Genomic DNA, 26,358 nt, shown 5'->3' with positions numbered 1-26,358 from the left:
ACCAGCAGGCCCGTATATCAAGTTTGCTTTGAATGATTCTAAAAATCTATCTGATTTCAAAAAGAAAAATGGTTTAAAGGGGCAATCTGTGATTCGTAAAACAACAAAGCAGTCACCTCAGTTAAAAAATAAGACTACTTAAATTAAAGCTACTTAGTGCCTTCAGAAAGTATTCAGACCCCTTGACTTTTTCCACATTGTTTCGTTACAGCCTTATTCTAAAATATATATTTTTTTAAATCCTCAGCAATCTACACACAATACCCCATATTGACAAAGTTTAAAATATTTGCACATATTTTTTTAAATAAAAAACAGAAATCCTAATTTAGATAAGTATTCAGACCCTTTGCTATGAGACTCGAAATAGAGCTCAGGTGCATCCTGTTTTCATTGATCATCCTTGAGATGTTTCTACAACTTGATTGGTGTCCACCTGTGGTAAATTAAATTGAAGACCCACACCTGTCTATATAAGGTGCTAAAGTTGACAGTGCATGTCAGAGCAAAAAGCAAGCAATGAGGTTAAAGGAATTGTCCATAGAGCTCCGAGACAGGATCTTCCTAGAGCTGGCCACCCGGCCATACTGAGCAATCGGGGGAGAAGGGCCTCGGTCAGGGAGGTGACCAAGAACCTGATGGTCACTCTGACAGAGCTCTAGAGTTCCTCTGTGGAGATGGGAGAACCTTCCAGAAGCACTCCACCAATCAGGCCTTTATGGTAGAGTGGCCAGACAGAGGCCACTCCTAAGTAAAAGGCACATGACAGCCTGCTTGAGAAACAAGATTCTCTGATCTGATGAAACCAAGATTGAAGGAGGAAACATGGCACCATCGCTACGATGAAGCATGGTGTTGGCAGCATCACGCTTTGGGGATGTTTTTCAGCGACAGGGACTGGGAGACTAGTCAGAATCGAGGGAAAGATGAACGGAGCAAAGTACCTTGATGAAAATCTACTCCAGAGCACTCAGGACCGCAGACTGTGGCGAAGGTACACCCAGACTTGAACTCGATCGAACTTCTCTGGAGGTACCTGAAAATAGATGTGCAACAACGCTCCCCATCCAACCCGACAGAGTTTGAGAGGATCTGCAGAGAAGAATGAGAGAAACTCTCCAAATACAGGTGTGCCAAGCTTGTAGCATCTTAACCAATTAGACTTGAGGCTGTAATCACAGAAAAAGGTGCTCCAACAAAGTACTGAGTAAAGGGTCTGAATACTTATGTGAATGTGATATTTCATTTTTTTATATATATACATTTGCAAAAATGTATTAAAAAAAAATTGGTTTCTGCTTCGTCATGATGTCTTGATTGATGAGGGGGAAAAAACGATTTAATACATTTTAGAATAAGGCTGTAATTTAACAAATGGAGGAAAAAGTGATGGGGTCTGAAAACACTTTCAGAGGAAGGGGGAAGTCTCCAGATACACCGGCATGCCCATATTCCTGGATGGTGCAGTCCACCACCTTACACACCAACCTGGCAGCAACCACCAGAATCATGGCGAACTATGGAAAATACAATTATTAGGAAATTAACAGGGGTAGCAATAAAGTAGCGAGCCTAATCCAGCCATCCTTTACAGTGTCCATATTTGGTCCATCTTCAGTCTCAGCGGGATTTATGTCAGTCCCCTCCTTCTATGATCAAAGCCCACAAAGCCCCACGAAGAAGCATTTATGTCACCATTGTTGTGCTTTTCAGACAAGAGAAAACATTAGCTTCATAGCGCCAAAGACAAAATAATAAGTTCATGTATTATGCATTCCACTTAGCATTTTCACTGTTCTCTGTACATTATTAATGTTATTTATCCATATCCAGCTCCCGTGGAGAGAAACAGGAAGTGAAGATGTAGCAATGAGGAAGGTGTGCCGTCCAAATGGCACCCTATTCCCTACAAAGTGCACTACATAGGGAGGGAGACAGACATCAGAGTTCTGGTCAAAAGCAGTGCACTACATAGGGAATAGGTGCACTATATAGGGAATAGGTGCCCTACATAGGGAATAGGTGCACTACATAGAGAATAGGTGCACTACATAGGGAATAGGTGTACTACATAGGGAATAGGTGCACTACATAGAGAATAGGTGCACTACATAGGGAAGAGGTGCACTACATAGAGAATAGGTGCACTACATAGAGAATAGGTGCACTACATAGGGAAGAGGTGCACTACATAGGGAATAGGTGTACTACATAGGGAATAGGTGCACTACATAGATAATAGGTGCACTACATAGAGAATAGGTGCACTACATAGAGAATAGGTGCACTACATAGGGAAGAGGTGCACTACATAGAGAATAGGTGCACTACATAGGGAAGAGGTGCACTACATAGGGAAGAGGTGCACTACATAGGGAAGAGGTGTACTACATAGGGAATAGGTGCACTACATAGAGAATAGGTGCACTACATAGGGAAGAGGTGCACTACATAGAGAATAGGTGCACTACATAGGGAAGATGTGCACTACATAGAGAATAGGTGCGACCATATTTCGCTACCTGTAATTGTATAATTTAAGAGCACCAGTACGCCTAGAAAAATGAAAGATTCTAGCTTTAATAGGTCAAAACATTTTCATCGTGCTCCTAAATTTCTTTGTGTGCGCCTACATTTTTCAACTCAGGCGCACACGTGCTCCATGTAAAAAAAAAAAATGTCAGCGTAGAGCCCTGCATAGGCAATAGGGCTCCACCTGGGAAGCAACCCAGGCGGGCCACAGGTCTCAGGATGACCCTGGCTGGCTGGACCGTTCAGTGTTGTCTAGGGCTTTGATCATCCGCCCCATGGGATGTATTTGTTCCTGGAGGACGTCTCCCGTTTCTCAGAAACATCCCCGGGGCTGAGTGGTGTCCTGCAAACAAGGTATTCCAGGACACCACTTCTGTCGTAACTCCTTACACTGACGATGGTGTGTGTGTGCTGCTGTGACAGCTACCAGCAGGACATCAGGTGTGGAGCCGAGCGCTAGCGAAGCGTTACTTGCAGCCCCGCAGGACTCAGCATTTTGGGTAGATCTCCCACGCCGTGGGTCCGATAGAACACAAGCATTGGAGTGGCGGGATAGTTGTGACAGAAAAACATAGTCACACACTTGGACTTTACACTCATATGCGCACGCGCACACGCACACAGTGGTGAATAGGCTTCAGGTTAGACTCCTGTTCCATTTGCACAGCCATTCCAAGTTATTTCAACTCCTGATGACTGTACGTGGTACTGAAACCGTATCATCGGGAAAGGCCCATGTGTTTCCTAGCATTCCATTGCCTTGATCACATTAGTAGAATAACTACTACATTATTTGTCTAGCTCTGATCCAGGGCGTTACGTGCAGATTCCTGAAGCTGAGCCTTCTCAGTGTCAGCAAACTGCACGTAACCCCTGGACCAGAGCTACTATTTGTCCAACCCTACAGTATCATGGCAGTGAGGAGATGTGATACGATAGGAGATGTGAGTGACAACCTAGGAGAAAGCTGTTCTGTTCTGTATTCCTGCAGTGTCTCCTCAGTCCGTCTGACCTCAGACACTGGTCACGCTGTCATAATTCTTCTGACACATACCCCCTCTCTGTTGTCTCCCTTCTCCCCCGTACTAGATCAGACGTTGGCCGCCCATTCCCTTCCATTGCTCCCTCACTCACCTCACGGTGCGCATCCCAAATGGCATCCTATTCCCTATATAGTGCACTACTTTTGATCTGGACCCATAGGGCTCTGGTCAAAAGTAGTGCACCATGTACGGAATAGGGTGCCATTTTGGGATGCAACCATGTACTCATCTACCCTCGGGTCCATCATCCATCCATCTCCTCTATCCTCAATTCACCTTATCATCACCTCTCCTGTCAGGGTACCTCAGTGCAGCTCTCATGCCACCAGAGGCTGATAACATGTCAATCATATTATAGAGTCCCATTATAAAGATACTGTGGATGACTCCTTTGACTCGCTCTGTGGTTTGGTTTCGAGTTCAGATAGGGATTGGCTAGCTGGGAATACAATCTAGTGTGTGTGTGTATGAGAGTGCATGCGTTGGTACGTGCCTGCGTGTGTGTGTGTGACAGATACGAAAGCATCTGTTTATGCCGGTGCCAACTAAACAAGTGACACGAGGGAGCCATGTCAGACTGACCTTTCCAAGCAGGAAGCAGAAGGCTGTAATTCATATTCACAATTCATTGACATCTTCTGACGGTTTCAGACACACATTTATATACCGAGGGGGTCTGTTTCAAACAGGCAATGGTACATTTAGTATCAAATCAATGAAATAACAAATTGATTCGTCACATGCTTCGTAAACAACAGGTGTGGACTAACAGTTAAATGCTTAGTTACGGGCCCTTCCCAACAATACAGAGAGAAAGATAATAGAGAAATAATAGAAAAGTACTAAATGTAATAAAAGTAATGATACATAATGAGTCTTGTCTATATACACGGGGCACCAGTCTATATATATATAGACCAGTATATTTAAAACTGTCACATAACAGTTTGGGAGACAATTTGGGAGACAATTACACGGTTTGTTCTGCTAATTAGGTGTGTGTTAGCTGTTTCCTGGCGGTCCTGCTGCCCAGCGTATCCAGGGTGTGAGCAGAATGCAGGGTCAGCAGGAGAGTCTAGTCTATGGCCAGGCCACACTCTGCTTTCCAGTGGGCCACCACCTCCTGGGACACACAGCACAGCAAATAGATCAGACATTCATTCAGAGAGACATTCAGACAGACAACAAAATAGACAGACAGATTAGCAGACATACAGACTCACTCGCTCACAATGTACAGCTCATAAAATGCTCATAAAACGTTTTTTTGACAGTAACTCAAGTGGACCTCTAGGTGTCAGTAATGAAGCTGTTTATCAAGCAACGTGTTTTCCTCAATTTAAATGACATTTGATCAAATATATAAATATATGACTTATTATGGTTTCTCTAGTTATACAGTTGCTGTGCATGTCCGCACTGGCCGAGCAACTCAAACATCCTGTGCTTCCAAATGCAACAACATTTAACATATATTACTTGGCAATGGCAGAGCTGAGAGCCTTAACCCCTATGATAATCTTATAGCATGGTATAAATCCTAATTTTGCACACTCAATACTTTTTATCATCTAAGTGCTGCTAAACACAAATTTGTGACCATAAACATTTGGTAAATAGATAGAGAAGCTGCCTATGCCAGGGTATTGAGCACTATTCAATTCCCAATCACTGTCCCTTCGCAAGCTTAGCGCTAGCTAAATGGCAGGCTGCTATCCTAAAAATTTGAAGATAAACTTGACACGGTAGAGTATTGAGCACTATTTAGTTTATCTCAGCTCCATTGCTGACAGATCTGACAGTGTCTGCATCCTAAATGGCACCATATTCCCTATGTAGTGCACTACTTTAGACCAGAGCCCTAATGCTACAGTAGTCTTATGCCCTGGTCAAAAATAGTTCACTATGTATGGGAATAGGATGCCATTTGGGACTCAGGGGATGGCATTTAAAGGAGTGAATCCCATTGGCTGTCACTAAAATGAAGGATTCACGCTGAGTCACTGCTATTGGCCCAGACTCTGCCAAAGGAGTACATTAAAGACCGGAAGGAAATACGGCCGAATATGACCTGATGCCTGAATATGGGAAAATACTGGTGCGCTATATAGGGAATAGGGTGCCATTTGGGACACAGCCACAGATGTATTAAGAAGGGAATATTCATGGACAGGAGAGATCAATCTTGTATATTAAAATAAGCTGCCGGCATAGAGAAATGAGGGAGCAGCACTTCAGCTGAACAACACATCTGAGAGACATGGAGATGGGACTTATGTGTGGTGCTACTATCCCTCAGACTTTGTCCAGCTGCGATAGCCCACAACCATTATGAATCTCACTCCCATCCACGATGATGCACAGTGCTTTTGTTGTCCTGTGAGGTTAAGCAGCCACACCGACAAGCACCGCCCGCTGCTTCCATTGACTTTTAGTAAGCGGCAGCTAAAGTTAGCTCTTTCTTTCATTCCGTTTCTCTGATGCCAAGGTCGTCGACGGCTGGGAGGCAGACATATGCTGTCAGAGGAGGAGAGAGCAGAGCAGAGCAGAACATGAGAGAGGGCAGCTGTAGTGGTAGAGGGAGATGGCAAGCTCTGAATCTTAATGAGCCAGAGACTTCCAGGAAGAAGTCAACTCAATTTTAAGTTGAAGAGCTGGTGTGTGATGAGCTACTGGGTACAAAATGGCCACTGTGGCATCACCCAGGTGGGCGCTACAGATGGATAGAGGGTGAAGTGAGTCGACCAAACCACCTTGCAAAGCTGGGTTTGATTACAGCATGTACTCTGTCCCAGGACTAATTGAGCCTGATGGAAAAATCCTTCCTTCCTTCCCTTTCACTCTCTTTATCTCCCTCTCATTTTCTCACTCTCGTTTTCCATTTCACTTTCTCTTCAGTCTTGCGGTTACCAACAGGAGCTAGGTGTGGAAGAGTCTTTCAGTTGTGCTGCTGTAGCAACCAAAATCTGAGAGTCTTACCATCTGGTAATGTCTGAAAACAAGGGCGGGGTTGATTCATCCAGCTAACTGATGATAACGTTGCTATAAACTTCCCCCATCTCACGCCAGCTGGCTTAACGTAGTAAACATGGTAGGTGGAAATGACAGACTATTCATCAAGAACATCTAAGACATTTTTTTATGTATTGGAAGAAAAGTCTATCCCCAAAGGTTACTAGGCGGTGGTGCTGGATTTTTGCTGTGCACTGTTTAGGCAACACACCTAGGCAGAGACGATTCATCTTTTCCAGTAACTGGGCGGAGGGAGAAAGGGAGAGCTAGGAACCTTCCTCTACTTTCCAGAGAGGAGAAGAAGAAACAGACCACCTGGAGGAGAACAAGCAGTTCTGATTACAGACGCTAATTAGAGGTCTGGACCCTGGTAAGGGACACATGGTCTAATTCTCAAATGGCACACTATTACCTATATAGGCTAGTGCACTACTTTTGGCCAGGGCCTATAGGACTCTGACCAAAAGTAGTGTACTATATAGGGAATAGGGTGCCATTTAGGACGCAAGTTTGGTACTGAGGAGAAATTGGGAAAATGTGAACTGTGGGGAGGTTAGAATTGATATCCTTCTAACTTGCCGTCTTGCTCTCTCTCACTCTCTTTCATGTGCAAATCCTGGCCACATCTTAGCCTTGCAGTTAACTGTGGATCACTGAAATACAAAGACAGACAGCATTCTACACATCATCATCTTCAATGACTGAAAGAGAACCTTATGTCAACTGCTCTGCTAAAACAATATAGACCTCACAACCACACCAAGGTCTCTGAGCCACAGAACGTTTTCCGTTGCCAAGTCCCCCCCCCCCCCCCCCCCAAAAAAAAACTTTCTTGTACCACAGGTGCCAGGAACACATAATTTTTCATTCAAGGCTAAATCTCGGACTGGACATAAATGGAGAGCTGTAGGCCAGCGGGGGCTGGTTGGCAAGGGGAGAGGAGTGCGTATTGAATTTGGAAAGTCATAAACGGCAGTTTGAACACCACAGAGTTGGTAGTGTTTTAGAGAGGCAGACCCACTGGGCACAGACGTCAGTTCAAAGTATATTCCACATTGGTTTAACGTCATTTCGTTGATTCAGCCAGTGTGTGCACAGTGGCGATAAATCACTTGGTGGTCTTAGTTGGAGAAAGAAAACGCACGTACTCACGCACACACACTTATGTATAGAGCCTTCTCAGCAGGACTTAAACGTATCAAATTAATAGCCCAATCAGACGAGTGACTTGCTCCTAACTACACAGGATCCAGGGGTTTGGACCCAGAATACAAAGCCAAACAACAAACAAAGTATTATTTCAATCCTCTCAGTAGGAGGCTGTCTGAGAAGAGTCCAGACAGACAGAAACAGTGGGGAACATAAGCTATCCAAAGAATGACTTTCACCAGTAGGTTATTGTTACTGAATGCTCAAACTATTTCTGATGACATAAATACGCCCCACGGTACTAAGAGATATGTACTCCAAACTCCACTGGACTCCGGACATCGTTTGTGACAAAGGCTGTGTAACCTTCCTGGTTTCATCGTTGTTTGACCTGCTTTTGCACATCACAATGGTCACCTTGCAGTTTGGGTGACTAGCACCTGGAGGAAGGGTCAGAAACATTAAAACAATAAACTCCTCCACCTCTCACTCTTAGAAAAAGGGTTTCAAAAAGGTTATTCGGCTGTCCACATAGGAGAACCATTATTGGTTCCAGGTAGAACCCTTTTTGGATAAAGGTAGTAGAACCTGATTGGCTTCCATGTCAAACCCTCTGTGGAAAGGGTTCTACCTGGAACCAAAAATGGTTCTTCAAATGGTTCTCCTATGGGAACAGCCGAAGAGCCCTTTTAAGGTTCTAGATAGCACCTTTTTTTTGTTGCTAAGAGTGTATAGGAGTGGCCCTAAACCAACAGAGATGGTTTATTCTCAGCTTGGGCTGTCTGAACTCTGGACATATTATTAACCCAGGAAGCAAACCTTTTCACACTCCCAGAATATACAACCTTGATTATTTGAGTATGGTGGACTGGACACGCACGCTCAACACACACACACACTTAGTGGCCCTTCTGCAAAGGGTGGATGGAGCTACTGACAGACAGATAGTGTACAGATGTGTCCCAAATGGCATCCTATTCTCTATTAAGTGCACTGCTTTTAACCAGGGTAACCAAGTAGTGCAATATATAGGGGAAAGGGTGCCATTTGGGACACACCCTATAAGTAATCCCAGCTGAAACCACATCAGTCCAGTACATGCTATATTTGAAACTTTTCAGTTTCCCCTTTGATCCTTTGTCTTGTTTCTCTTACAAACTACACAAACCCTCCATGGTTTAGCTGGTGTGAGTGTGTTATTGATAGTGAAGCTATGTTGAACGTTGAATGCCTATTATGGCATAGTAAATATGGCTTTGCTGTCATATTATTACAGCGAAGTCAATAGAAACACAGATGAGGTGAAAAACAGCCGCTAGAGGGCGATATCTATCCTTCCTCATACTGTGAATGATGAAATAACTGAGTACGGTGCAGTGTGAAGGTTTTGCATTTCCCCCACTAATGGTTAAGGTTAGGATTGAGGGAGGGGACGCTGATCCTAGATCTGTGCATAGTGGAAATCTCAGCTCGGAGCTGAAAAAACGAGTACAAACAAAATAGACGGTATTATAAGTATAATGCTGTGTAATGAGTAATGGTCAATGTAGCATTACTGTGTGGCTCTGACCAGGAAGACTCCAGACCCATATGTAGCCTATAACTAGGACCTGGAGTTGTTCCTGATCAGGTCACATGGTTAGGAAAAACTTGGGAGCCAAAACAATATGGAAATGTCTCAGGAGTGGAGTGGGATGGGGCTCGACTCTGGAACGCAGAGGTCCAAGAGAGCCCCTAGGGCGAGGGAGGCGAGGGGATGAGAGGTGACCCAAAGCCTGGTTTCCTGTTTACGGTCTTGCTCTGGTGACCTTCCCCTATACCCGGTGAATGATGTGGAGTCGCCGACATATGGACTCCAGATCATTACAAAATACTTTCCCCCCTAATCATATTGAGCATGTACATTCCGTTCTGCTGCTGACGTTATAGCGAAATTGATTTCAAATGCATCCAGGCAAAATGAATAGTCAGGTGTGTACTGAACAAAAAAGTGTGCTATTCCCAACAGACAAGAGCATGACTCCATCAGCTTGAGAAACTTCACCTTGAGAATATGCATGGAATGGGAAAAGTACACACACACACACACACACGCACCATAAAAATTCCCCTGTGCTAGACAGATACGAGATTTTACAATTTAATGTGAGCATAAAAGTGTAACTATGTACATAAACAAACCTGGTCACTGCCCGATCCTGAGGTTTTTCTTGGAAAGCCTGTTATCCCAGGGGAAACCTGGGGTTTCATGATGTGTGTGTGTGTGTGTATGCATGTGACACTTATATAAGTGATTAATATGATCAAGGTTAGAGTGGAGCAGAGGGTGAGCCCTGGTGGCAAGTCCTAAACAAGTCCTGACATGCTCACACAGCACCCAGAATTAAAACAAAACATCAACAGAATGTCACCAGGGAGAAGGAGGAGTGTTTCGAAGCCTATTCTCATCTTCTCAAATAATCTTTGCCACGGGCAGAAAGCAATTAGCTCGTCACAACACCTCGATAAACAGAGCGTGTTGGTCTTTAACAGCCGAAACTAAAACAAATCCCAGAGGTTCCAGTTAATACGATTTTTTCTCTCTTTTCATCTCAGATTTTATAGCCAGCCTGTGAAGAGAGGGGAGAACTTGGCCCACAGGCAATTAGCTCTCCTGTCAATAATGGGCAATAAAGAGCCATTTTCTATCTCATAAAGAAAACGTTCATATATACGAAAGACCTTCAAATGTAAAGTGATAATTGTCATATCATTTATCGGCAATTATACCTCTAAAAATACCTTCGCATGGTGTTGTGTCCCTGCTACACAGATGTCATAACATCTGGAGACTTGACACAACATCTGGAGACTTGACACATGTCAGTACTGAGGTCAAAATATCACTCTTCTCAATGATGGTGTATACACACGCACACCAGGAGAACACAGCCCTTTCGTACTGATTTCTTATCTAACACTGAAGGGTGAGCCTTTAGCTTACTCTCTCTCTCTCTCTCTCACACACACACACACACACACACAGAGGTGTTTCCAGACTCTGTTGGGTCATTGTAGGGAATAGAGGTGGAGCAATATAGTTAAAAAATGGGCTGAGACAAACTAAGAGTAGCACCATACTTGTTTAGAAATTGCCATACCACTGGATGTCTCCTCTGTCAACATTTCTACATCTCCCACATCCACACGAAGACACCAAGGGTAAGACTCAATTGGCTCCTCTGTTGACAGTTTCATTGTCAAAATTGAAAGTTGAAACAAAACATTTCAAATTGAATTACTTGAAAGTTGTTCAAAGTATTTATAGCCTATGTGATGACAAAAATAATCCTACTTCTGTTTCCTTGTTCCCTCAATTGCCTAGCTTTTACGGTTTAGGATTCTAGTGAGGGGAGTGACATTTCTAGAAAGACAATGACTCATGCGTTCAGTAGTTCAATTGTCTGAACAGTGATTGTAAGGACTTTTGAAGTTCAAAGTCCTCTGTGTTTACGATTTAGCCTCAACCTGATAATAATTATGCTGAAGTAATAATGATTAACATACTGTATATACTATATGAAGTGACAAGACATAATGCACATTGCACATCATGTCAGTACAATTTTCTCAGCTTCTCTGTCTACTATCTTCTCTGAAAAGTTGGCATATTCAGTCTGGCAGAACATCTGCACTAACAAATTCGTTTTTGATGGGTTTCTCATCATTTATATCTCAGTACTTCAATATCTCATAGTCAACGGGAGACGGAATATGAATATGTGTTTTTGGCCTTAAATCACTGACAGAAATCTCACTCAGTAGAACAGCTGGGGAAACTTCAGCTGAATATTGGAGATATTTGGACATGAGACAAGATGTTTTGTAGGAACACCGACAGCTTCTCGTCTCCGTCTCTCGCGAGCAGCACGTCGTTGGATAACCTCATAGACCTGGAAGCTATCCTAAAAACCTATCGTACGTTATTGAACTGAGGCGGCAAAGACAGAGAAGCCTCAGCTGTAGTAATTATCTGTAGAACGTTAAAGTGCCCGTCAATAGCAAACACATGTGATACACACCTTCTCTTAGAAAAAAACATTGGGCTTTTTGCCCAGTTAACAGAGAATCATTCACGGATCCACACAAGTGACGATCATTTGAGGTCATACACTTACCTCACATTGAACCCAAACAGAGTTTCTGGTATTCCCTGGCAGCATCAGCACAATGAGTCAGTCTGAATAGGGAACAGCAGGGTCATGATGGAGTTGTCTCTCTGGGCATGTCCTTACACACTGTGATAATACACAAATGCACACGTGCACCCACACACAGATGTATGGATCTAATCTTCAGAGCTCTACCGTCACACTATCTACATATTTACATCTGCAGTAAGGGAATGAAAATACCTTGATAAGCGTCTCGGAAAATCTATTCTAACATCTCAAGACTATCAATCAATCAAATGTATTTATAAAGCCCTTTTACATAAGCCAATGTCAAAGTGCCTTACAGAAATCCAGCCTAAAACCCCAAACAGCAAGCAATGCAGATGTAGAAGCACGGTGGCTAATAAAAACTCCCTAGAAAGGCAGGAACCTGGGTAGAAACCTAGAGAGGAACCAGGCTCTGAGGGGTGGCCAACCCTCTTCTGGCTGTGCCGAGTTGAGATCAGAGGTGGAAAAAGTACTCAACTGTCATACTTGAGTAAAAGTAAAGATACCTTCATATAAAATGACTCAAGTAAAAGTGAAAGTAACCCAGTAAAATACTAGAGTAAAAGTCTAAAAGTATCAGATTTGACTTAAGTACTTACTTAGATTTGACTTAAGTACTTAAGTACAGTGGTGGAAAAGTACTCATTTGTCATACATAAAGATAAATGCTATACATCAAACTCCCTATTCAGCAAACCAGACTGCACAATTTCCTTTTTTATAACTTTTTTGACAGCCAGGGGCACACTTCAACACTCAGACATAATTTAGAAAGGAAGCATTTATATTTAGTGAGTCCACCAGATCGGAGGCAGTAAAGATGACCAGGGATGTTCTCTTGATACGTGTGTGAATTGGACCCTTTTCCTGGCCTGCTAAGCATTCAAATTGTAACTAGTACTTTTGGGTGTCATGGAAAATGTATGGAGTAAAAAGTTCATACTTTTCTTTAGGAATGTGGTGAAGTAAAAGTAAAAGTAGTCAAAAATATAAATAGTAAAGTAATGAACAGATACCCCAAAGTACTACTTAAGTAGTACTTTAAAGTATTTTTTACTTAAGTACTTTAAACCACTGGTTGAGATATGACTGCACAGAACATTGTGGGGCAGTTTCCCAGATTAAGCCTAGTCCTGAACTAAAAAAGAATGGACGATGGAGAACCTCAATTGGATGTTTTTATTTGTCCAGGGCTAGGCTCAATCTGTGTCTGGGAAAGAGTTTTCAGGGATAGTCACTTTCTCCAGAGGGAAAGGAAAATTGTTCTGTTGGGCGTACTGGTGTCCAAGCGGTTCCAACTGACAGGTTTCGTGAGAGAAATCAAGTGAGATATTCCTAACAAGGAGTTTATTGTTCACAGTAGAGCTGTCTGATATGAACAAAAATCCATATGGCGATAAATTGCCTGAATTGATGCGGTAACGATAGAAGTTTATAACATTAATGTGCCCCACGGTTTTTTATTTATTATCCTTTAAACTACTACTAGTATTTTGATGGTTGTAGCCATCAATTGTCCCATTAACAATTCACCCATATTAGCGAACTTATTTAATTTCATACTTCACATTTCTCTAGTATAGACTACTTATCATAATGAACGATATCGGACAAAATGACTGCGCTAAGTGATCCGCACGGTCGGTGTCATTAATGTTCGGTTATCGCTTCAGCTCTAGTTCACACGCACGTAACGGTATGCATATACGCACACACCCACTCCTCACCCTGTCAAGCATTAGGCTACAAAATCTACACACAACATCCGAACAACCCCTACGGATCAGAAAGAGGGACTTAAAGCAGTGAGGAGGGGGGGATAACAGGAACAGATAGTTGTTGACAACTTGGATCGTCATGCTGTTATTAGCTGTAAGGGCATTACAGCTTTCAGATGGATGGCCATTCTCTCGTTCATATTATTTGGGAAAAGCATGGTCCTTAAGGGGTTGTCTGTCTGGGCACATCCTCACACATTGATCTGTGATAACACACCACACACACACACATGCGCCCACACACACACACAATAGCACAGGCACTGGTGTATGGATCTAATCTTCAGAGCTCTACTGTCACGCTATCTACATCTGCAGTAAGGGAATGCAAACACCTTGAGAAATCTCTCTCTGGCTTCTACTAGAGCAATACCAAACATCTGGCCCATCCACACCATCAGACTGATAAGTACTGCGCTTACACACTGGTTCAAAGACAGAATAGATTTTCAGAGACGAGCTAACGTCTCAAGACTAAACAGATATGAATGTACAGAACATTGTGGGGCAGTTTCCCAGACACAGATTAAGCCTAGTCCGGAACTAAAACAGAATGGACAATGGAGAACCTCAATCCAGGGCTATTCTCAATCTGTGTCTGGGAAACTGCCGAGAGTGTTTAAAGAAAGATGAATCTGATTTTTCAAGGATAGTCACCTTTTCCAGAGGGAAAGGAATATTGTTGTGTTGGGCGTAGCGGTGTGAAAGCAGTTCCAACTGAAAGGTTTTGTGCGAGAAATCAAGTGATATATTCCTAACGAGAGGGAGCTTATTGTTCACAGTAGAGCTGGCTGATATGGACAAAAATCCATATCGCGATACATTTCCTGAATTGATGTGATAACGATGAATAAAAGTTTGTAACATGAATGTGCCCCACAGTCTTTCATATTATACCGAGTGGCGCAGCGGTTTAAGGCACTGCATCTCAGTGATAGAGGCGTCACTACAAACCCTGGTTTGATTCCAGGCTGTATCACAACTGGCTGTGATTGGGAGTCCCATAGGGTGGCGCACAAGTTGTTAGGGTTTGGGCAGGGCAGGGCAGGGCGTCATTGTAAATAAGAATTTGTTCTTAACTGACTTGCCTATTTAAACAAATGAACTAGGCAAGTCAGTTAAGAAACCATTCTTATTTACAATGACGGCCTACCAGGGAACAGTGGTTTAACTTCATGTTCAGGGGTAGAACAACAGAATTTTACCTTGTCAGCTCAGGGATTCGATCCAGCAACATTTCAGTTACTGGCCCAATGCTCTAACCACTAGGCTACCTGCCACGCCATAAAGGTTAAATAAAAAATATATACACTACTGGTCAAGGGTTTTTCTTTATTTTTACTATTTTCTACATTGTAGAATAATAGTGAAGACATCAAAACTATGAACTAACACATTATGTGTTATATTTTATATTTGAGATTCTTCAAATAGCTACCCTTTGCCTTGATGACAGCTTTGCACTCTTGGCATTCTCTCAACCAGCTTCACCTGGAATGCTTTTCCAACAGTCTTGAAGGAGTTCCCACATATGCTTTCCGTCACTCTGCAGTCCGACTCATCCCAAACTATCTCAATTTGAAAATAGTAAATAGTAAAAATAAAGAAAAACCCTTGAATGAGTAGGTGTTCTAAAACTTTTGACCAGTAGTGTATATATATATATATATATTTTTTTTAAACAAATCACCCATATTTAATTTCAAACTTCACATTTCTCTACAATAGGCTACTTTGTAGATAGGCTACTATCATAATAAACGATATCAGCAAAATGCCTGCGATAAGTCATCGGTATGGTCGGTGTCTCTTCAGCTCTATTTCACACGGACGTAACGGTATGCATATACGCTCACACCCACTCCTCACCCTGTCAAGCATTAGCTGCAAATTCTCCACACAACATCCAAACAACCCCTACGGATCAGAAAGAGGGACGTAAAGCAGTGAGGAGGGGGGGATAACAGGAACAGATAGTTGTTGACAACTTGGATCGTCATGCTGTTATTGGCTGTAAGGGCATTACAGCTTTCAGATGGATGGCCATTCTCTCGTTCTCTCCTAATAGATGCGTTCTGATAAAATACATATTTGATATTATTTTATACATTCTGTCCAAATTTTGTGAAAGAGAAAAATCATTTCATCCAACAAGTCCTGTCTAGAACAGAAAAAAAAGTGATCTCGTCAACGGATCTCGTTTAAGTTAACACAATGCAGCAGAGACTAAACTGGCTTGACGTCATTCGTAACATACCATGTCCCTTTATTCCCTTACTTCTCAGAGAACAGAGAGGATGGAGATGGATGAAGAGGACTACAACTACGACTTTGGGAACTCCAGCTCCAACGACAGTGACGACTACGACGACTACCACTCGGTGTGCGACAAAGCCGAGGTGCGTTCCTTCGGCCGTCTCTTCCTGCCCGTGGTCTATGGCTTGGCCCTGGTGGTGGGCGTGGCGGGCAACGCCCTAGTCGTGGTGGTGTACGCGTCGCCGCGGCGACTGCGGACGCTGACGGACGTGTGCATCCTGAATCTCGCTGTGGCTGATTTACTCCTCCTCTTCACGCTGCCCTTCTGGGCGGCTGATGCCGTGCACGGCTGGCAGATCGGCGTGGCCGCCTGCAAGCTCACCTCCTTCCTCTACACCACCAACTTCAGCTGCGGTATGCTGCTGCTAGCCTGTATTAGTGTGGACCGATATCGGGCACTGGCACACAATGCTGGAGGCCGGGCTGGGAGTGGCCCACGGGCCAGGAGACAATGGATATTAGTGTGTGTCGTTGTGTGGACCACAGCTATTTGCTTGGGCCTGCCTGACATGGTGTTATTCACGGTGAAGAACACATCCCACCGGCTGGCTTGCACAGCCATCTACCCCAGCAGCATGGCCCGACCGGCCAAGGCTGCCTTGGAGCTGCTGGAGGTGCTGCTGAGCTTCCTGCTGCCTTTCCTGGTAATGGTGGTGTGTTACTGCTTGGTGGGCCGGGCGCTGGCTAGGGTCGGAGCTGGGGTGCGCAAGGAGAAGAGGTGGCGGGCCCTGCGGGTGCTGCTGGCCGTGGTGGGGGTGTTCCTGTTCACCCAGCTGCCCTACAACCTGGTGAAGCTGTGGCGGACGCTGGACGTCATCTACGGCCTGGTTACCGACTGTGACCTCAGTAAAGGTCTGGACCAGGCTCTCCAGGTGACGGAGAGCCTGGCGCTCACACACTGCTGCATCAACCCAATGCTCTACACCTTCATAGGCTCCTCCTTCAGAGGGTACGTCCTCAGGGTCGCCAAGAGCCTAGGACAGCGCCTCGGGCGGAGAATGCGCGGTGGTCACCATGGCAACGAGGAGCCTGCTGTGGAGATCTCGCTCAATACACACAATTCCGCCGGGCACACACACTCACACTCTGTCTCGGAGGATGAGGACACCAGCACCTTCACCATCTAACATGTCTAAAACTCAGAAGTCTTATCATGGTAACCAAAAAGGGCTAATGCACAAACACTTCTACTGGATTTTCTAGGGGCAATCTGGGATTCAATCAGCAACAAAGCAGTCCATCAACCGTATATTTTGGGGTTCTGATTGGGTAACACAGTTGAACTAAGCTCATGAGGCATTTATAAGTTAGATTCTTCATGAATAATTGGCTATCATGAAGTTTCAAGGTCCAAAAAGGAATGTGTACCAATCACAGATCGCCCCTTAAGCAGTTGCTCTATACCAGTATTACTAGAAGCCTGTGCTATACATAAGTAACTGTTAAGTTAACTTGATATCTAGATGAATGTCTGTATTTGTATCGTTTAGTAATGTATTATTTAGTATCTAGTCAATCTTTAGTATTGCGTAAGCTTTTGTAAATAAAACAAGTTGTTTTTATGTAACCCCCCCCCCATTATTTCCCTGTATATGACATCCATCTGAAATAAATCTCAAAATCAGAAGGAATGGCTCTCTCAAGCTCATGTTCTTACATCTCTCATCACATCCTATTCAATCTCACACAGCACATGGCGCCTACAGATCAGAAGCATCTGATTCCAATGTTTTCTGTGGCTTTGAGAGAGAAGAAAGCAGGCAGCCTGATTGAGCAGCGGGTTGCCAGAGAGCTCCACAAAACAAAGAGTGAGAAGTCGACAGGGAGAGGAGAGAGAGGGCTTCCATCCGGCCATCACACAGGCAGGAAGACACTACAGGCAGGAAGACACTGCACAACCAGCGGGGGTCTGTTTTGAGCCTGAATCCCAAATGGAACCCTACTCCCTACATAGTGCACTACTTTCTTTTACCAGAGCCCTATGGGGTGCCATTTGGGACGCATACCCATGAAGGGGATTCCAGCATTTAAATGACTCTGCCTGTCCTCTCATGTTCCCTCCGTTTAAATAAGCTGGACTTAAAAAGTGCAACAGGGGTTTGATGTTGAGTGCAATCCATTGAACAGTGGTGAACCATTTCAGCATGGCCATTTATCCTCTTCCTTTAAAACTCATCTTCAAAGAGACCTTTTATCTTAAACTCTTTGAAATCGATCGTACACGTCACATCGCATTGAAGTCCTTTGACAAAATGGCGAATATAAAACGAAATTAAACTAGCTAAATGTATTCCATGAATAACAAAATCGGGCCCCCAAAAGCATAGTGAGATGCATTGTGTGGTGGAGAGAGTTAAACAGTGTCTCAATGAAAAGCTTTTTCCACAGGAATGAGTCACTCAGAGGATCGTCTTAAAGTGGAAAAAATTCCCCAGAATTGGAGCCACCATAGATAGGCCATAGATCATAAAAGTCCTAGCTAATGTCCTCAGTGTTTACCTCCTATTCTCTTACAGAACCTTTTAGTCATATCCTCTCCTCTGTAATGACTGGGGTTTGTGCCCCAAATGGCACCCTATTCCCTATATAGTGCACTACTTTTAACCAGGGCCCTGGTCAAAAGTAGTGCACTATATAAGGAATAGGGGTGCCATTTGGGATGCACAGATGTTGGGATTGGTGGGTAAACACATCAGTTAAGTGTGTGGTTGGTTGTGGAGGGATAAACTCAGGACAAGAGAGTGAATCACAGTCTCTTCACACAGCAATAACCTCAACTCCTCCGCTGTCTCCCAAATCACTTAGAATGACTGATTGGTTGCTGAGGGGAATGGGAAGTGAATGGTGCATCAGTGTAATCCGCTTCAGACTTCAAATGTGAGGCACAAGACGAGGCTACACATTAGGGTCTTTAACCTGAAAGCTGGCTAGAGACTAGATGATTTTTGGCCTGTCTGCGGGCTCCCGACGAGCACTTTTTTACAACAATGCCGAAGTTCAGCCTGATTATCGAATCACTCTACCGAGGTAGTGTCGTTAGGTGTAAGCCTCATACCGAGAACCAGCTTGGTGCGATTTGGCTTGACTGACTAGTTAAATGTGATAGGTTCTCCGATATTCAGATAAAACGATTAAGGGTGTGTCAGGTGAGCAAGAGTTGCAGACTACACCCTAAACCGTCAAGTGTGCGGTTAGAGCTACACCTGTGCGTAGGTAAAACAGACTTACCTATCTATCTATACTATACTATACGTATCTTTTTTGTTTATTCCACACTAAGATCAACTTCTCCTTTGACTTTCTCTCTTTCCTCATCCATCTCTCCGTCCTTCGCTGTTCTACTCTTTCCCACTCTCTGTCGTTACTGCTTTCTACTTTGCTATCTACTGTCATTTTTCCCTACTCTATCCATCTTATGGAGAGGCCTAAAAGTACAATACAAGCCAGGATAAGAGCACAACATTTGAGCTATAAAGCAAAACCAGGCTGTTGAGCGGCATTAAAGTATAATTTCCTACGCAGAGCTTCCAAATGGCAAAGAGCTCAACCAATTCCATAGCGTCTTGCTAATGAGCGAGAGGGAAACGACAAAAAACAGCCATTCAGCACCACGTAGTCGTCATTCATGATATCACATCACAGGACCTATGTTTCAATAAACACAGTTCCGCCCTGGATTTGAATACATGCCCAGGCTTACGTGGAGTCGGGAGCCCAGACGGTGTACATCTCAGATAAAGTCTGCTCCCAAAGTCATCCAGATTAAAATGGATTTAATTGTCTTCTTTTTTTTCAACAATCGACACAAAATGAAACATTGATGAAAAATAAAACAGGATAATAGGTTATTGTCCTGCTGAATGGTGAAAATGTCTCCCAGTGTCTTTTGGAAAACAGAATGAACCAAGTTTTCCTCTAGGATTTTGCTTGTGCTTAACTCTATTCTGTTCATTTTTATCAACAACAAAAAAAACTCCTTAGTCCTTGCTGATGACAAGCATACCCATTACATGATGCAGCCACGACCATCCTTGAAAATACAGTGCATTCGGAAAGTATTGAGACCCCTTCCCTTTTTCCAAATTTTGTTACGTTACAGCCTTATTCAAAAATGTATTAAATAAAAACAAATCCTCATCAATCTACACACAATACTCCATAAAAACAGAAATACCTTATTTACGTAAGTATTCAGACCCTTTGCTATGAGAATTGAAATTGAGCTCAGGTACATTCTGTTTCCATTGATCATCCTTGAGATGTTTCTACAACTTGATTGGAGTCCACCTGTGGTAAATTCAATTGATTGGACATTATTTGGAAAAGGTGCACACACACACACACACACCTGTCTCCATAAAATTCCACAGTTGACAGCGCATGTCAGTGCAAAAACCAAGCCATTAGGTCGAAGGAATTGTTTGTAGAGGTCCGAGACAGGATTGTGTCGAGGCACAGATCTGGGGAAGGGTACTAAAACATTTCTGCAGCATTGAAGGTCCCCAAGAACACAGTGGCCTCTATCATTCTTAAATGGAAGAAGTTTGGAACCACCAAGACTCTTCCTAGAGCTGGCCGCCCGGCCAAACAGAGCAATCGGAGGAGAAGGGCCTTGGTCAGGGAGATGACCAAGAACCCGATAGTTACTCTGACAGAACTCCGGAGTTCCTCTGTGAAGATGGGAGTTTTTAATTTTTTATATATTGGCAAAAATGTCAAGAAACCTGTTTTTACCTTGTCATTATGGGGTATTGTGTGTAGATTGATGAGGAAAAAAACAATTTAATCCATTTTAGAATAAGGCTGTAACATAACAACATTTTTGAAAAAGTCAAGGGGTCTGAATACTTTCCTAAAGCCCTGTATGAAGAATGGCACTCAGTGATGTGTTGTTTTGGATTTGCCCCAAACATAATGCTTTGTATTCAGGACAAGTTAATTTCTTTGCCACATTTTTTGCAGAATTACTTTAGTGCCTTATTGCAAACCGTCTTTTCACTCTGTCATTTAGGTTAGTATTGTGGACTACAATGTTGTTGATCCATCCTCAGTTTTCTCCTACGACAGCCATTCAACTCTGTAAATGTTTCAAAATCACCATTGGCCTCATGGTGAAACCCCTTAGCGGTTTCCTTCCTGTCCGGCAATTAAGTCGGGAAGGACGCCTGTATCTTTGTTGTGACTGGGTGTATTGGTACACCATCCAAAGCATAATTAATAACTTCACTGTGCTCAAAGGGATATTCAGTGTCTGCTTTTTTTTATTTTGACCCATCTACCAATAGGTGCCATTTGTGAGGCAATGGAAAACTCTCTGGTCTTTATGGAATCTGTGCTTGAAATTCACTCCACAACTGAAGGACCTTACAGATCATGTTAAAAAATCATGTTAACTACCGTTATCGCACACAGAGTGAGTCAATGCAACTTATTATGTGACTTGTTGGGCAGATTTTTATTCCTGAACGTATTTAAGCTTGCCATAACAAAGGGGTTGATTACTTATTGACTCAAGACGAGTGACGGTTGGTGATGTTTAAGATAAGGGAGGACAATCTTTTTTTATGAGCATGGCCATATTTCTATTACAGCACATTATTGGATTACTGTCATTCATATTCCATTCACCCAGCTCAATGAAACATCAATAGGTTTGGGCTACTGACACTCACATTTTCCCTATACCCATCATGAGGTTGCTACAACCTAGCCACTAAATGAAAGTTAACAAAGTAGGTGCACAGGTCGAGAGTAAAATTTCAGTAATCAAGGTGACAGACAGTGACACATTTAATAGAGCATTGCACAGTCTTGCCTGCATCTAGCTGATCTAGGGTGTATTCATTAGACCAACAGTTGCAAACAAGAGTTTCTATTGGACAAATTCAGGTATGTTTAACCCCATTTCGTTCCATTTGCTTCCATTTAAGAAACCTTTTTTCAACAGAATAGGCAGAATGAATACACCTGTGAATACACGCACACAGTTCACTTTCATAGCAGCCACATATAAACAGCATGAACATTTTGCTTGCTGTGTAATTCCTTCTTGCATCTATGCGCTCTCCTCCTCTCACCTTTGTGGACTTCAGTGCACAACACACATCTGTCTGTGACCAGGTGAAAAAACCTTTCTAAGCCAAACCTTCATATCATAACCACAAACCGCTATGCACAGCCTACATCAGGGTTCCCCATCTGCCAGCATGCGGGCTGAATTTGGCCCGCAGGTAGTTTTATTTGTCCCCCCAAATTCTGATCATTTTCATTGTTGGTCATAAAAAACTGTAAATACACCATGAAATCCGCTCCAAGTGATTTTAATTTTCCCGCACTAACACGTGATTGTATAGAAATGTAAGCAATATTATGTTTTGGTCAAATAATATATCTACAGTTGAAGTCAGAAGTTTACATACACCTTAGCCAAATACATTTAAACCCAGTTTTTCACAATTCCTGACATTTAATCCTCATAAAAATTCCCTGTCTTAGGTCAATTAGGATCACCACTTTATTTTAAGAATGTGAAATGTCAGAATAATAGTAGAGAGAACGATTTATTTCAGCTTTTATTTCTTTCATCACATTCCCAGTGGGTCAGAAGTTTACATACACTCAAGTAGTATTTGGTAGCATTGACTTTAAATTGGTTAACTTGGGTCAAACGTTTCAGGTAGCCTTCCACAAGCTTCCCACAATAAGTTGGATGAATTGTGGCCCATTCCTCCTGACAGAGCCGTTGTAACTGAGTCAGGTTTGTAGGCCTCCTTGCTGGCACACACTTTTTCAGTTCTGCCCAAAAAAATTCTATAGGATTGAGGTCAGGGCTTTGTGATAGCCACTCAAATACCTTGACTTTGTTGTCCTTAAGCCATTTTGCCACAACTTTGGAAGTATGCTTGGGGTCATTGTCCATTTGGAAGACCCATTTGCGACCAAGCTTTAACTTCTGACTTCTGACTGATGTCTTGAGATGTTGCTTCAATATATCCACAAAATGTTCCTCCCTCATGATGCCATCTATTATGTGAAGTGCACCAGTCCCTCCTGCAGCAAAGCACCCCCACAACATGATGCGGTTATGGCGGTTTTGGAGCAGTAGCTTCTTCCTTGCTGAGTGGCCATTCAGGTTATGTTGATATAGGACTTGTTTTACTGTGGATATAGATACTTTTGTACCTGTTTTCTGCAGCATCTCCACAAGGTCCTTTGCTGTTGTTCTGGGATTGATTTGCACTTTTCGCACCAAAGTACGTTAATCTCTAGGAGACAGAATGCGTCTCCTTCCTGAATGCTATGATGGCTGTGTGGTCCCATGGTGTGTGGTCCCAAAAATTACTTGTGTCATGCACAAAGTAGATGTCCTAACCGACTTGCCAAAACTATAGTTTGTTAACAAGAAATTTGTGGGAGTGGTTGAAAAACGAGTTTTAATGACTCCAACATGAGTGTATGTAAACTTTCAACATCAACTGTATTTGGAATTCTTGGGGTCAAAAGGCAGTGTACAAATGATTTGTAATCATGTTCCGGGCCCCCCGACCATCCCCTCAATAAATAATTGTCCCGCGGCTGAATCTTGATGATGATCCCTGGCCTACATTATTGTCAGCATATTCGCTAATGTCATAGTCAACATAGCTACTATAACTAACGCCTTAGTAAACCCACTACAATCATGCAGTACAGAATACACTCAGCAAGCAGTTTAGCAGTTACACGGGCCCCGGTGGCAATAAATTAATAAAACCAAAAGCTTCCCTTGACTTGGAAGAGTTCCAGTGTTGGATAGTCATAGCCAGCTAGCTAACATAGCATCCCTCTCTGTTTGAGCCAGGTGTTTGAGTAGGCTAAACTTGCTAGCTGCATCTGCATTTGAAAGTGACATTTTTTTAAACTAAATATAGCTATTTCTCTCTCTCCGTCTTGTTTCTTCATTTTTAAAGAAATTAATTTGTTCAAAAGTATTCAACTATTGTCTTTCTACCTCTTTGAGTCAACTACTCACCACAGTTTGCACTGCAGTGATAGCTGTCTGTAGCTTATGCTTTCAGTACTAGACTAATTCTCTGATCGATTGGGTGGAAAACATGTTAGTTCATGCTGCAAGAGCTCTGATAGGTTGGAGGATGTCCCCCGGATGTTGTCATAATTACTGTGTAAATCTATTGAAAGGGGGTGAGAACCATGATCCTCCTAGGTTTTGTATTGAAGTCAATGTACCCAGAGGATGGAAACTAGCTGTCTTCCGGCTACACCATGGTGCTACACCAGTGCCGTTTAGGCTACTGTAGACTTTTATTGCAGTGTGTTTTAATCAATTTTTTGGTGATGTGAATATATTTATATTTATAGTTTTATCTTAAAAGGACCACTAATGTTTCACTATTTTTATTTTTATGAAATTCACTGAGGAGGATGGTCCTCCCCTTCCTCTTCTGAGGAGCCTCCACTGCTCAAGAAATTATAGCTTTACATTTTATTAATATTTGTAAACATTTCTACTTTGACATTGTGGAGTATTGTGTGTAGATCAGTGGCACAAAATCTCAATCGAATACATTTTTAATTCCGGCTGTACCACAGCAAAAAAATTAAAAAGTCAAGGTGAATACTTTCTGAACGCACTGTATGCCAATGTGCATTGAAGCTGTTCTGGCTCATGGTGGCCCAACACACTATTATGACATATTATGATGTTTATTTTATTTTGGCAGTTATCTGTACTTCTCAGGAACAACACTAACGATACAGTAATGAGGAAAGTAGTTATTAAAGAAAATCTCCTTGCAAAACAAATTTGGACTTCCACTTCCCAGAATCATATCATTGGCAATCACGGCGTCTGAAGCCGATGACTCATATAGTCATGTACTGGCAGGGTATGAGTGTCATCATGTGATTGTAAATGATATGCCTAAACCAACTGAATACGTGCTAACTGCCACTTCTACACATGACTTGGGTCTAATCCTGAATGCTGATTGCTTAAAAGCATATTCCAGCAGGTGTCTATTCCACAAGTTACCACCGGCTAAATCTATGACGTTAAAATGCCTATTTACTCCTTTCCATCTGTCTCACCAGCCCAGCAATTTATAAACTCGATCGGCACTATAAAAAGCATTTAGACATTATCTTACATTTCTTTCAGACTAACATTTTGTTTTCAACATCGGAGATTTGTTTAAACCCTGTTGTCTGTCTCTCTGACATTTACAACATTGTTTCAATATTCAAACTAGATCTCTAGCGGTCCTATAGTAATGAACGTGTTGGGAGTTAGGAGGAGACAGGCAGCGTTTCTCAACCAGTCATGAATCGGCTGGCATAATTTTTATGGATATATGCAAAGAAAATGTCAATTGAAAAAAGAACAAACAAAATTAAGCACAGCTAGTTTGCAGTCTTTCCAGCTTCAGTTTGAAGTGATTGTGTTAGCTGTGTTGTTGGCTAGCTCCTCTGAACAACAGTGTCCTGACGAGAGAGCACACTTTCTATGCTTGGTGAACTCTCGCCTAATTAGTTCATTTGTTATGGATGTATCCAAATAAATGTCACTAGAAAACAGCTTAAACAAATGCAAATGCAGCTACTTTAAAGTTATTATGTCTGCACTTTTTGACATGACTATAAGTTAGCCGTAGTTGGCTAGCTAGCAAGCAAGGGATAAGAACATTGCCAGACAGTATGGCAATGGAACATTTAGAACGATCGACTATTACATAACAAAAAGACTGAACAACTGGGTCTCGGCTCTGGCAACCGAACCAATAGAACGAAAGACCAGCCGGCTTGGGTAGCAAACCTAGATTTGTGTCGGGACTATATCTTGTGGAAGGATGAAATAGTATGAATAAATTCATGAAAATAATGTTTTAAAGAAAATATGTCAATCATTATTTGAATATGTTGGTATCCGGTATAAACGTGATAATACCGTAGAAGACGGTGTTTGGAGGATATATTGGCACGGTTTGCCAGCCCTCGACGACAACAGCCGTGCCAATATTCCTCCAAACACGGACTTCTCGGGCATTATCACTTTAATGACTCACAAGTACCAGACGTCACCTCACACTTCTTTTACTTAGTTAAATGCATTTCCTCATTATTGTATAATACCATGAAATTAGCAGCTATAATAGATTGCCTTGCTTTTGGTAGATATTCAAACAATCTCTATGCTACATGTTCTGTAAAGTATACCCACTTATATTCTAATACAGAAATGTCACTCTTGGTAAGTGATTGGGATCTCTTTAAATCACCAATTTTTTATTTATTTTATTTGACCTTTATTTAACTAAGCAAATCAGTTAA

General features: G+C 42.6%; 2 protein-coding genes across 2 annotated transcripts in view; one reads left to right on the top strand and one right to left on the bottom strand.

Moving 5' to 3' along the window:
* Nucleotides 1-4,147: 4,147 nt before the first annotated feature.
* acad11 (acyl-CoA dehydrogenase family, member 11) overlaps nt 4,148-26,358 on the bottom strand; it is a 37,383-nt gene continuing 15,172 nt past the window's right edge. Inside the window, exon 4 of the mRNA XM_031835975.1 lies at nt 4,148-4,698. Coding sequence (XP_031691835.1) covers nt 4,656-4,698 — 43 coding nt within the window. The 3' untranslated portion in view covers nt 4,148-4,655. The remainder of the gene's footprint in view (nt 4,699-26,358) is intronic.
* Nucleotides 10,741-17,663, top strand: ackr4b (atypical chemokine receptor 4b). The gene is made up of 2 exons (XM_020494803.2): nt 10,741-10,937; nt 16,002-17,663. Exon 2 carries the CDS (start codon nt 16,014-16,016, stop codon nt 17,157-17,159), a length of 1,146 nt encoding a protein of 381 aa, XP_020350392.1. The 5' UTR covers nt 10,741-10,937; nt 16,002-16,013; the 3' UTR covers nt 17,160-17,663.

This window comes from Oncorhynchus kisutch, linkage group LG11 (genome assembly GCF_002021735.2).
Source record: "Oncorhynchus kisutch isolate 150728-3 linkage group LG11, Okis_V2, whole genome shotgun sequence".
Taxonomy (NCBI): Eukaryota; Metazoa; Chordata; class Actinopteri; order Salmoniformes; family Salmonidae; genus Oncorhynchus; species Oncorhynchus kisutch.
The sequence above is the reverse complement of the archived record's forward strand: the minus strand, read 5'-3'. Positions and strand labels throughout refer to the sequence as shown.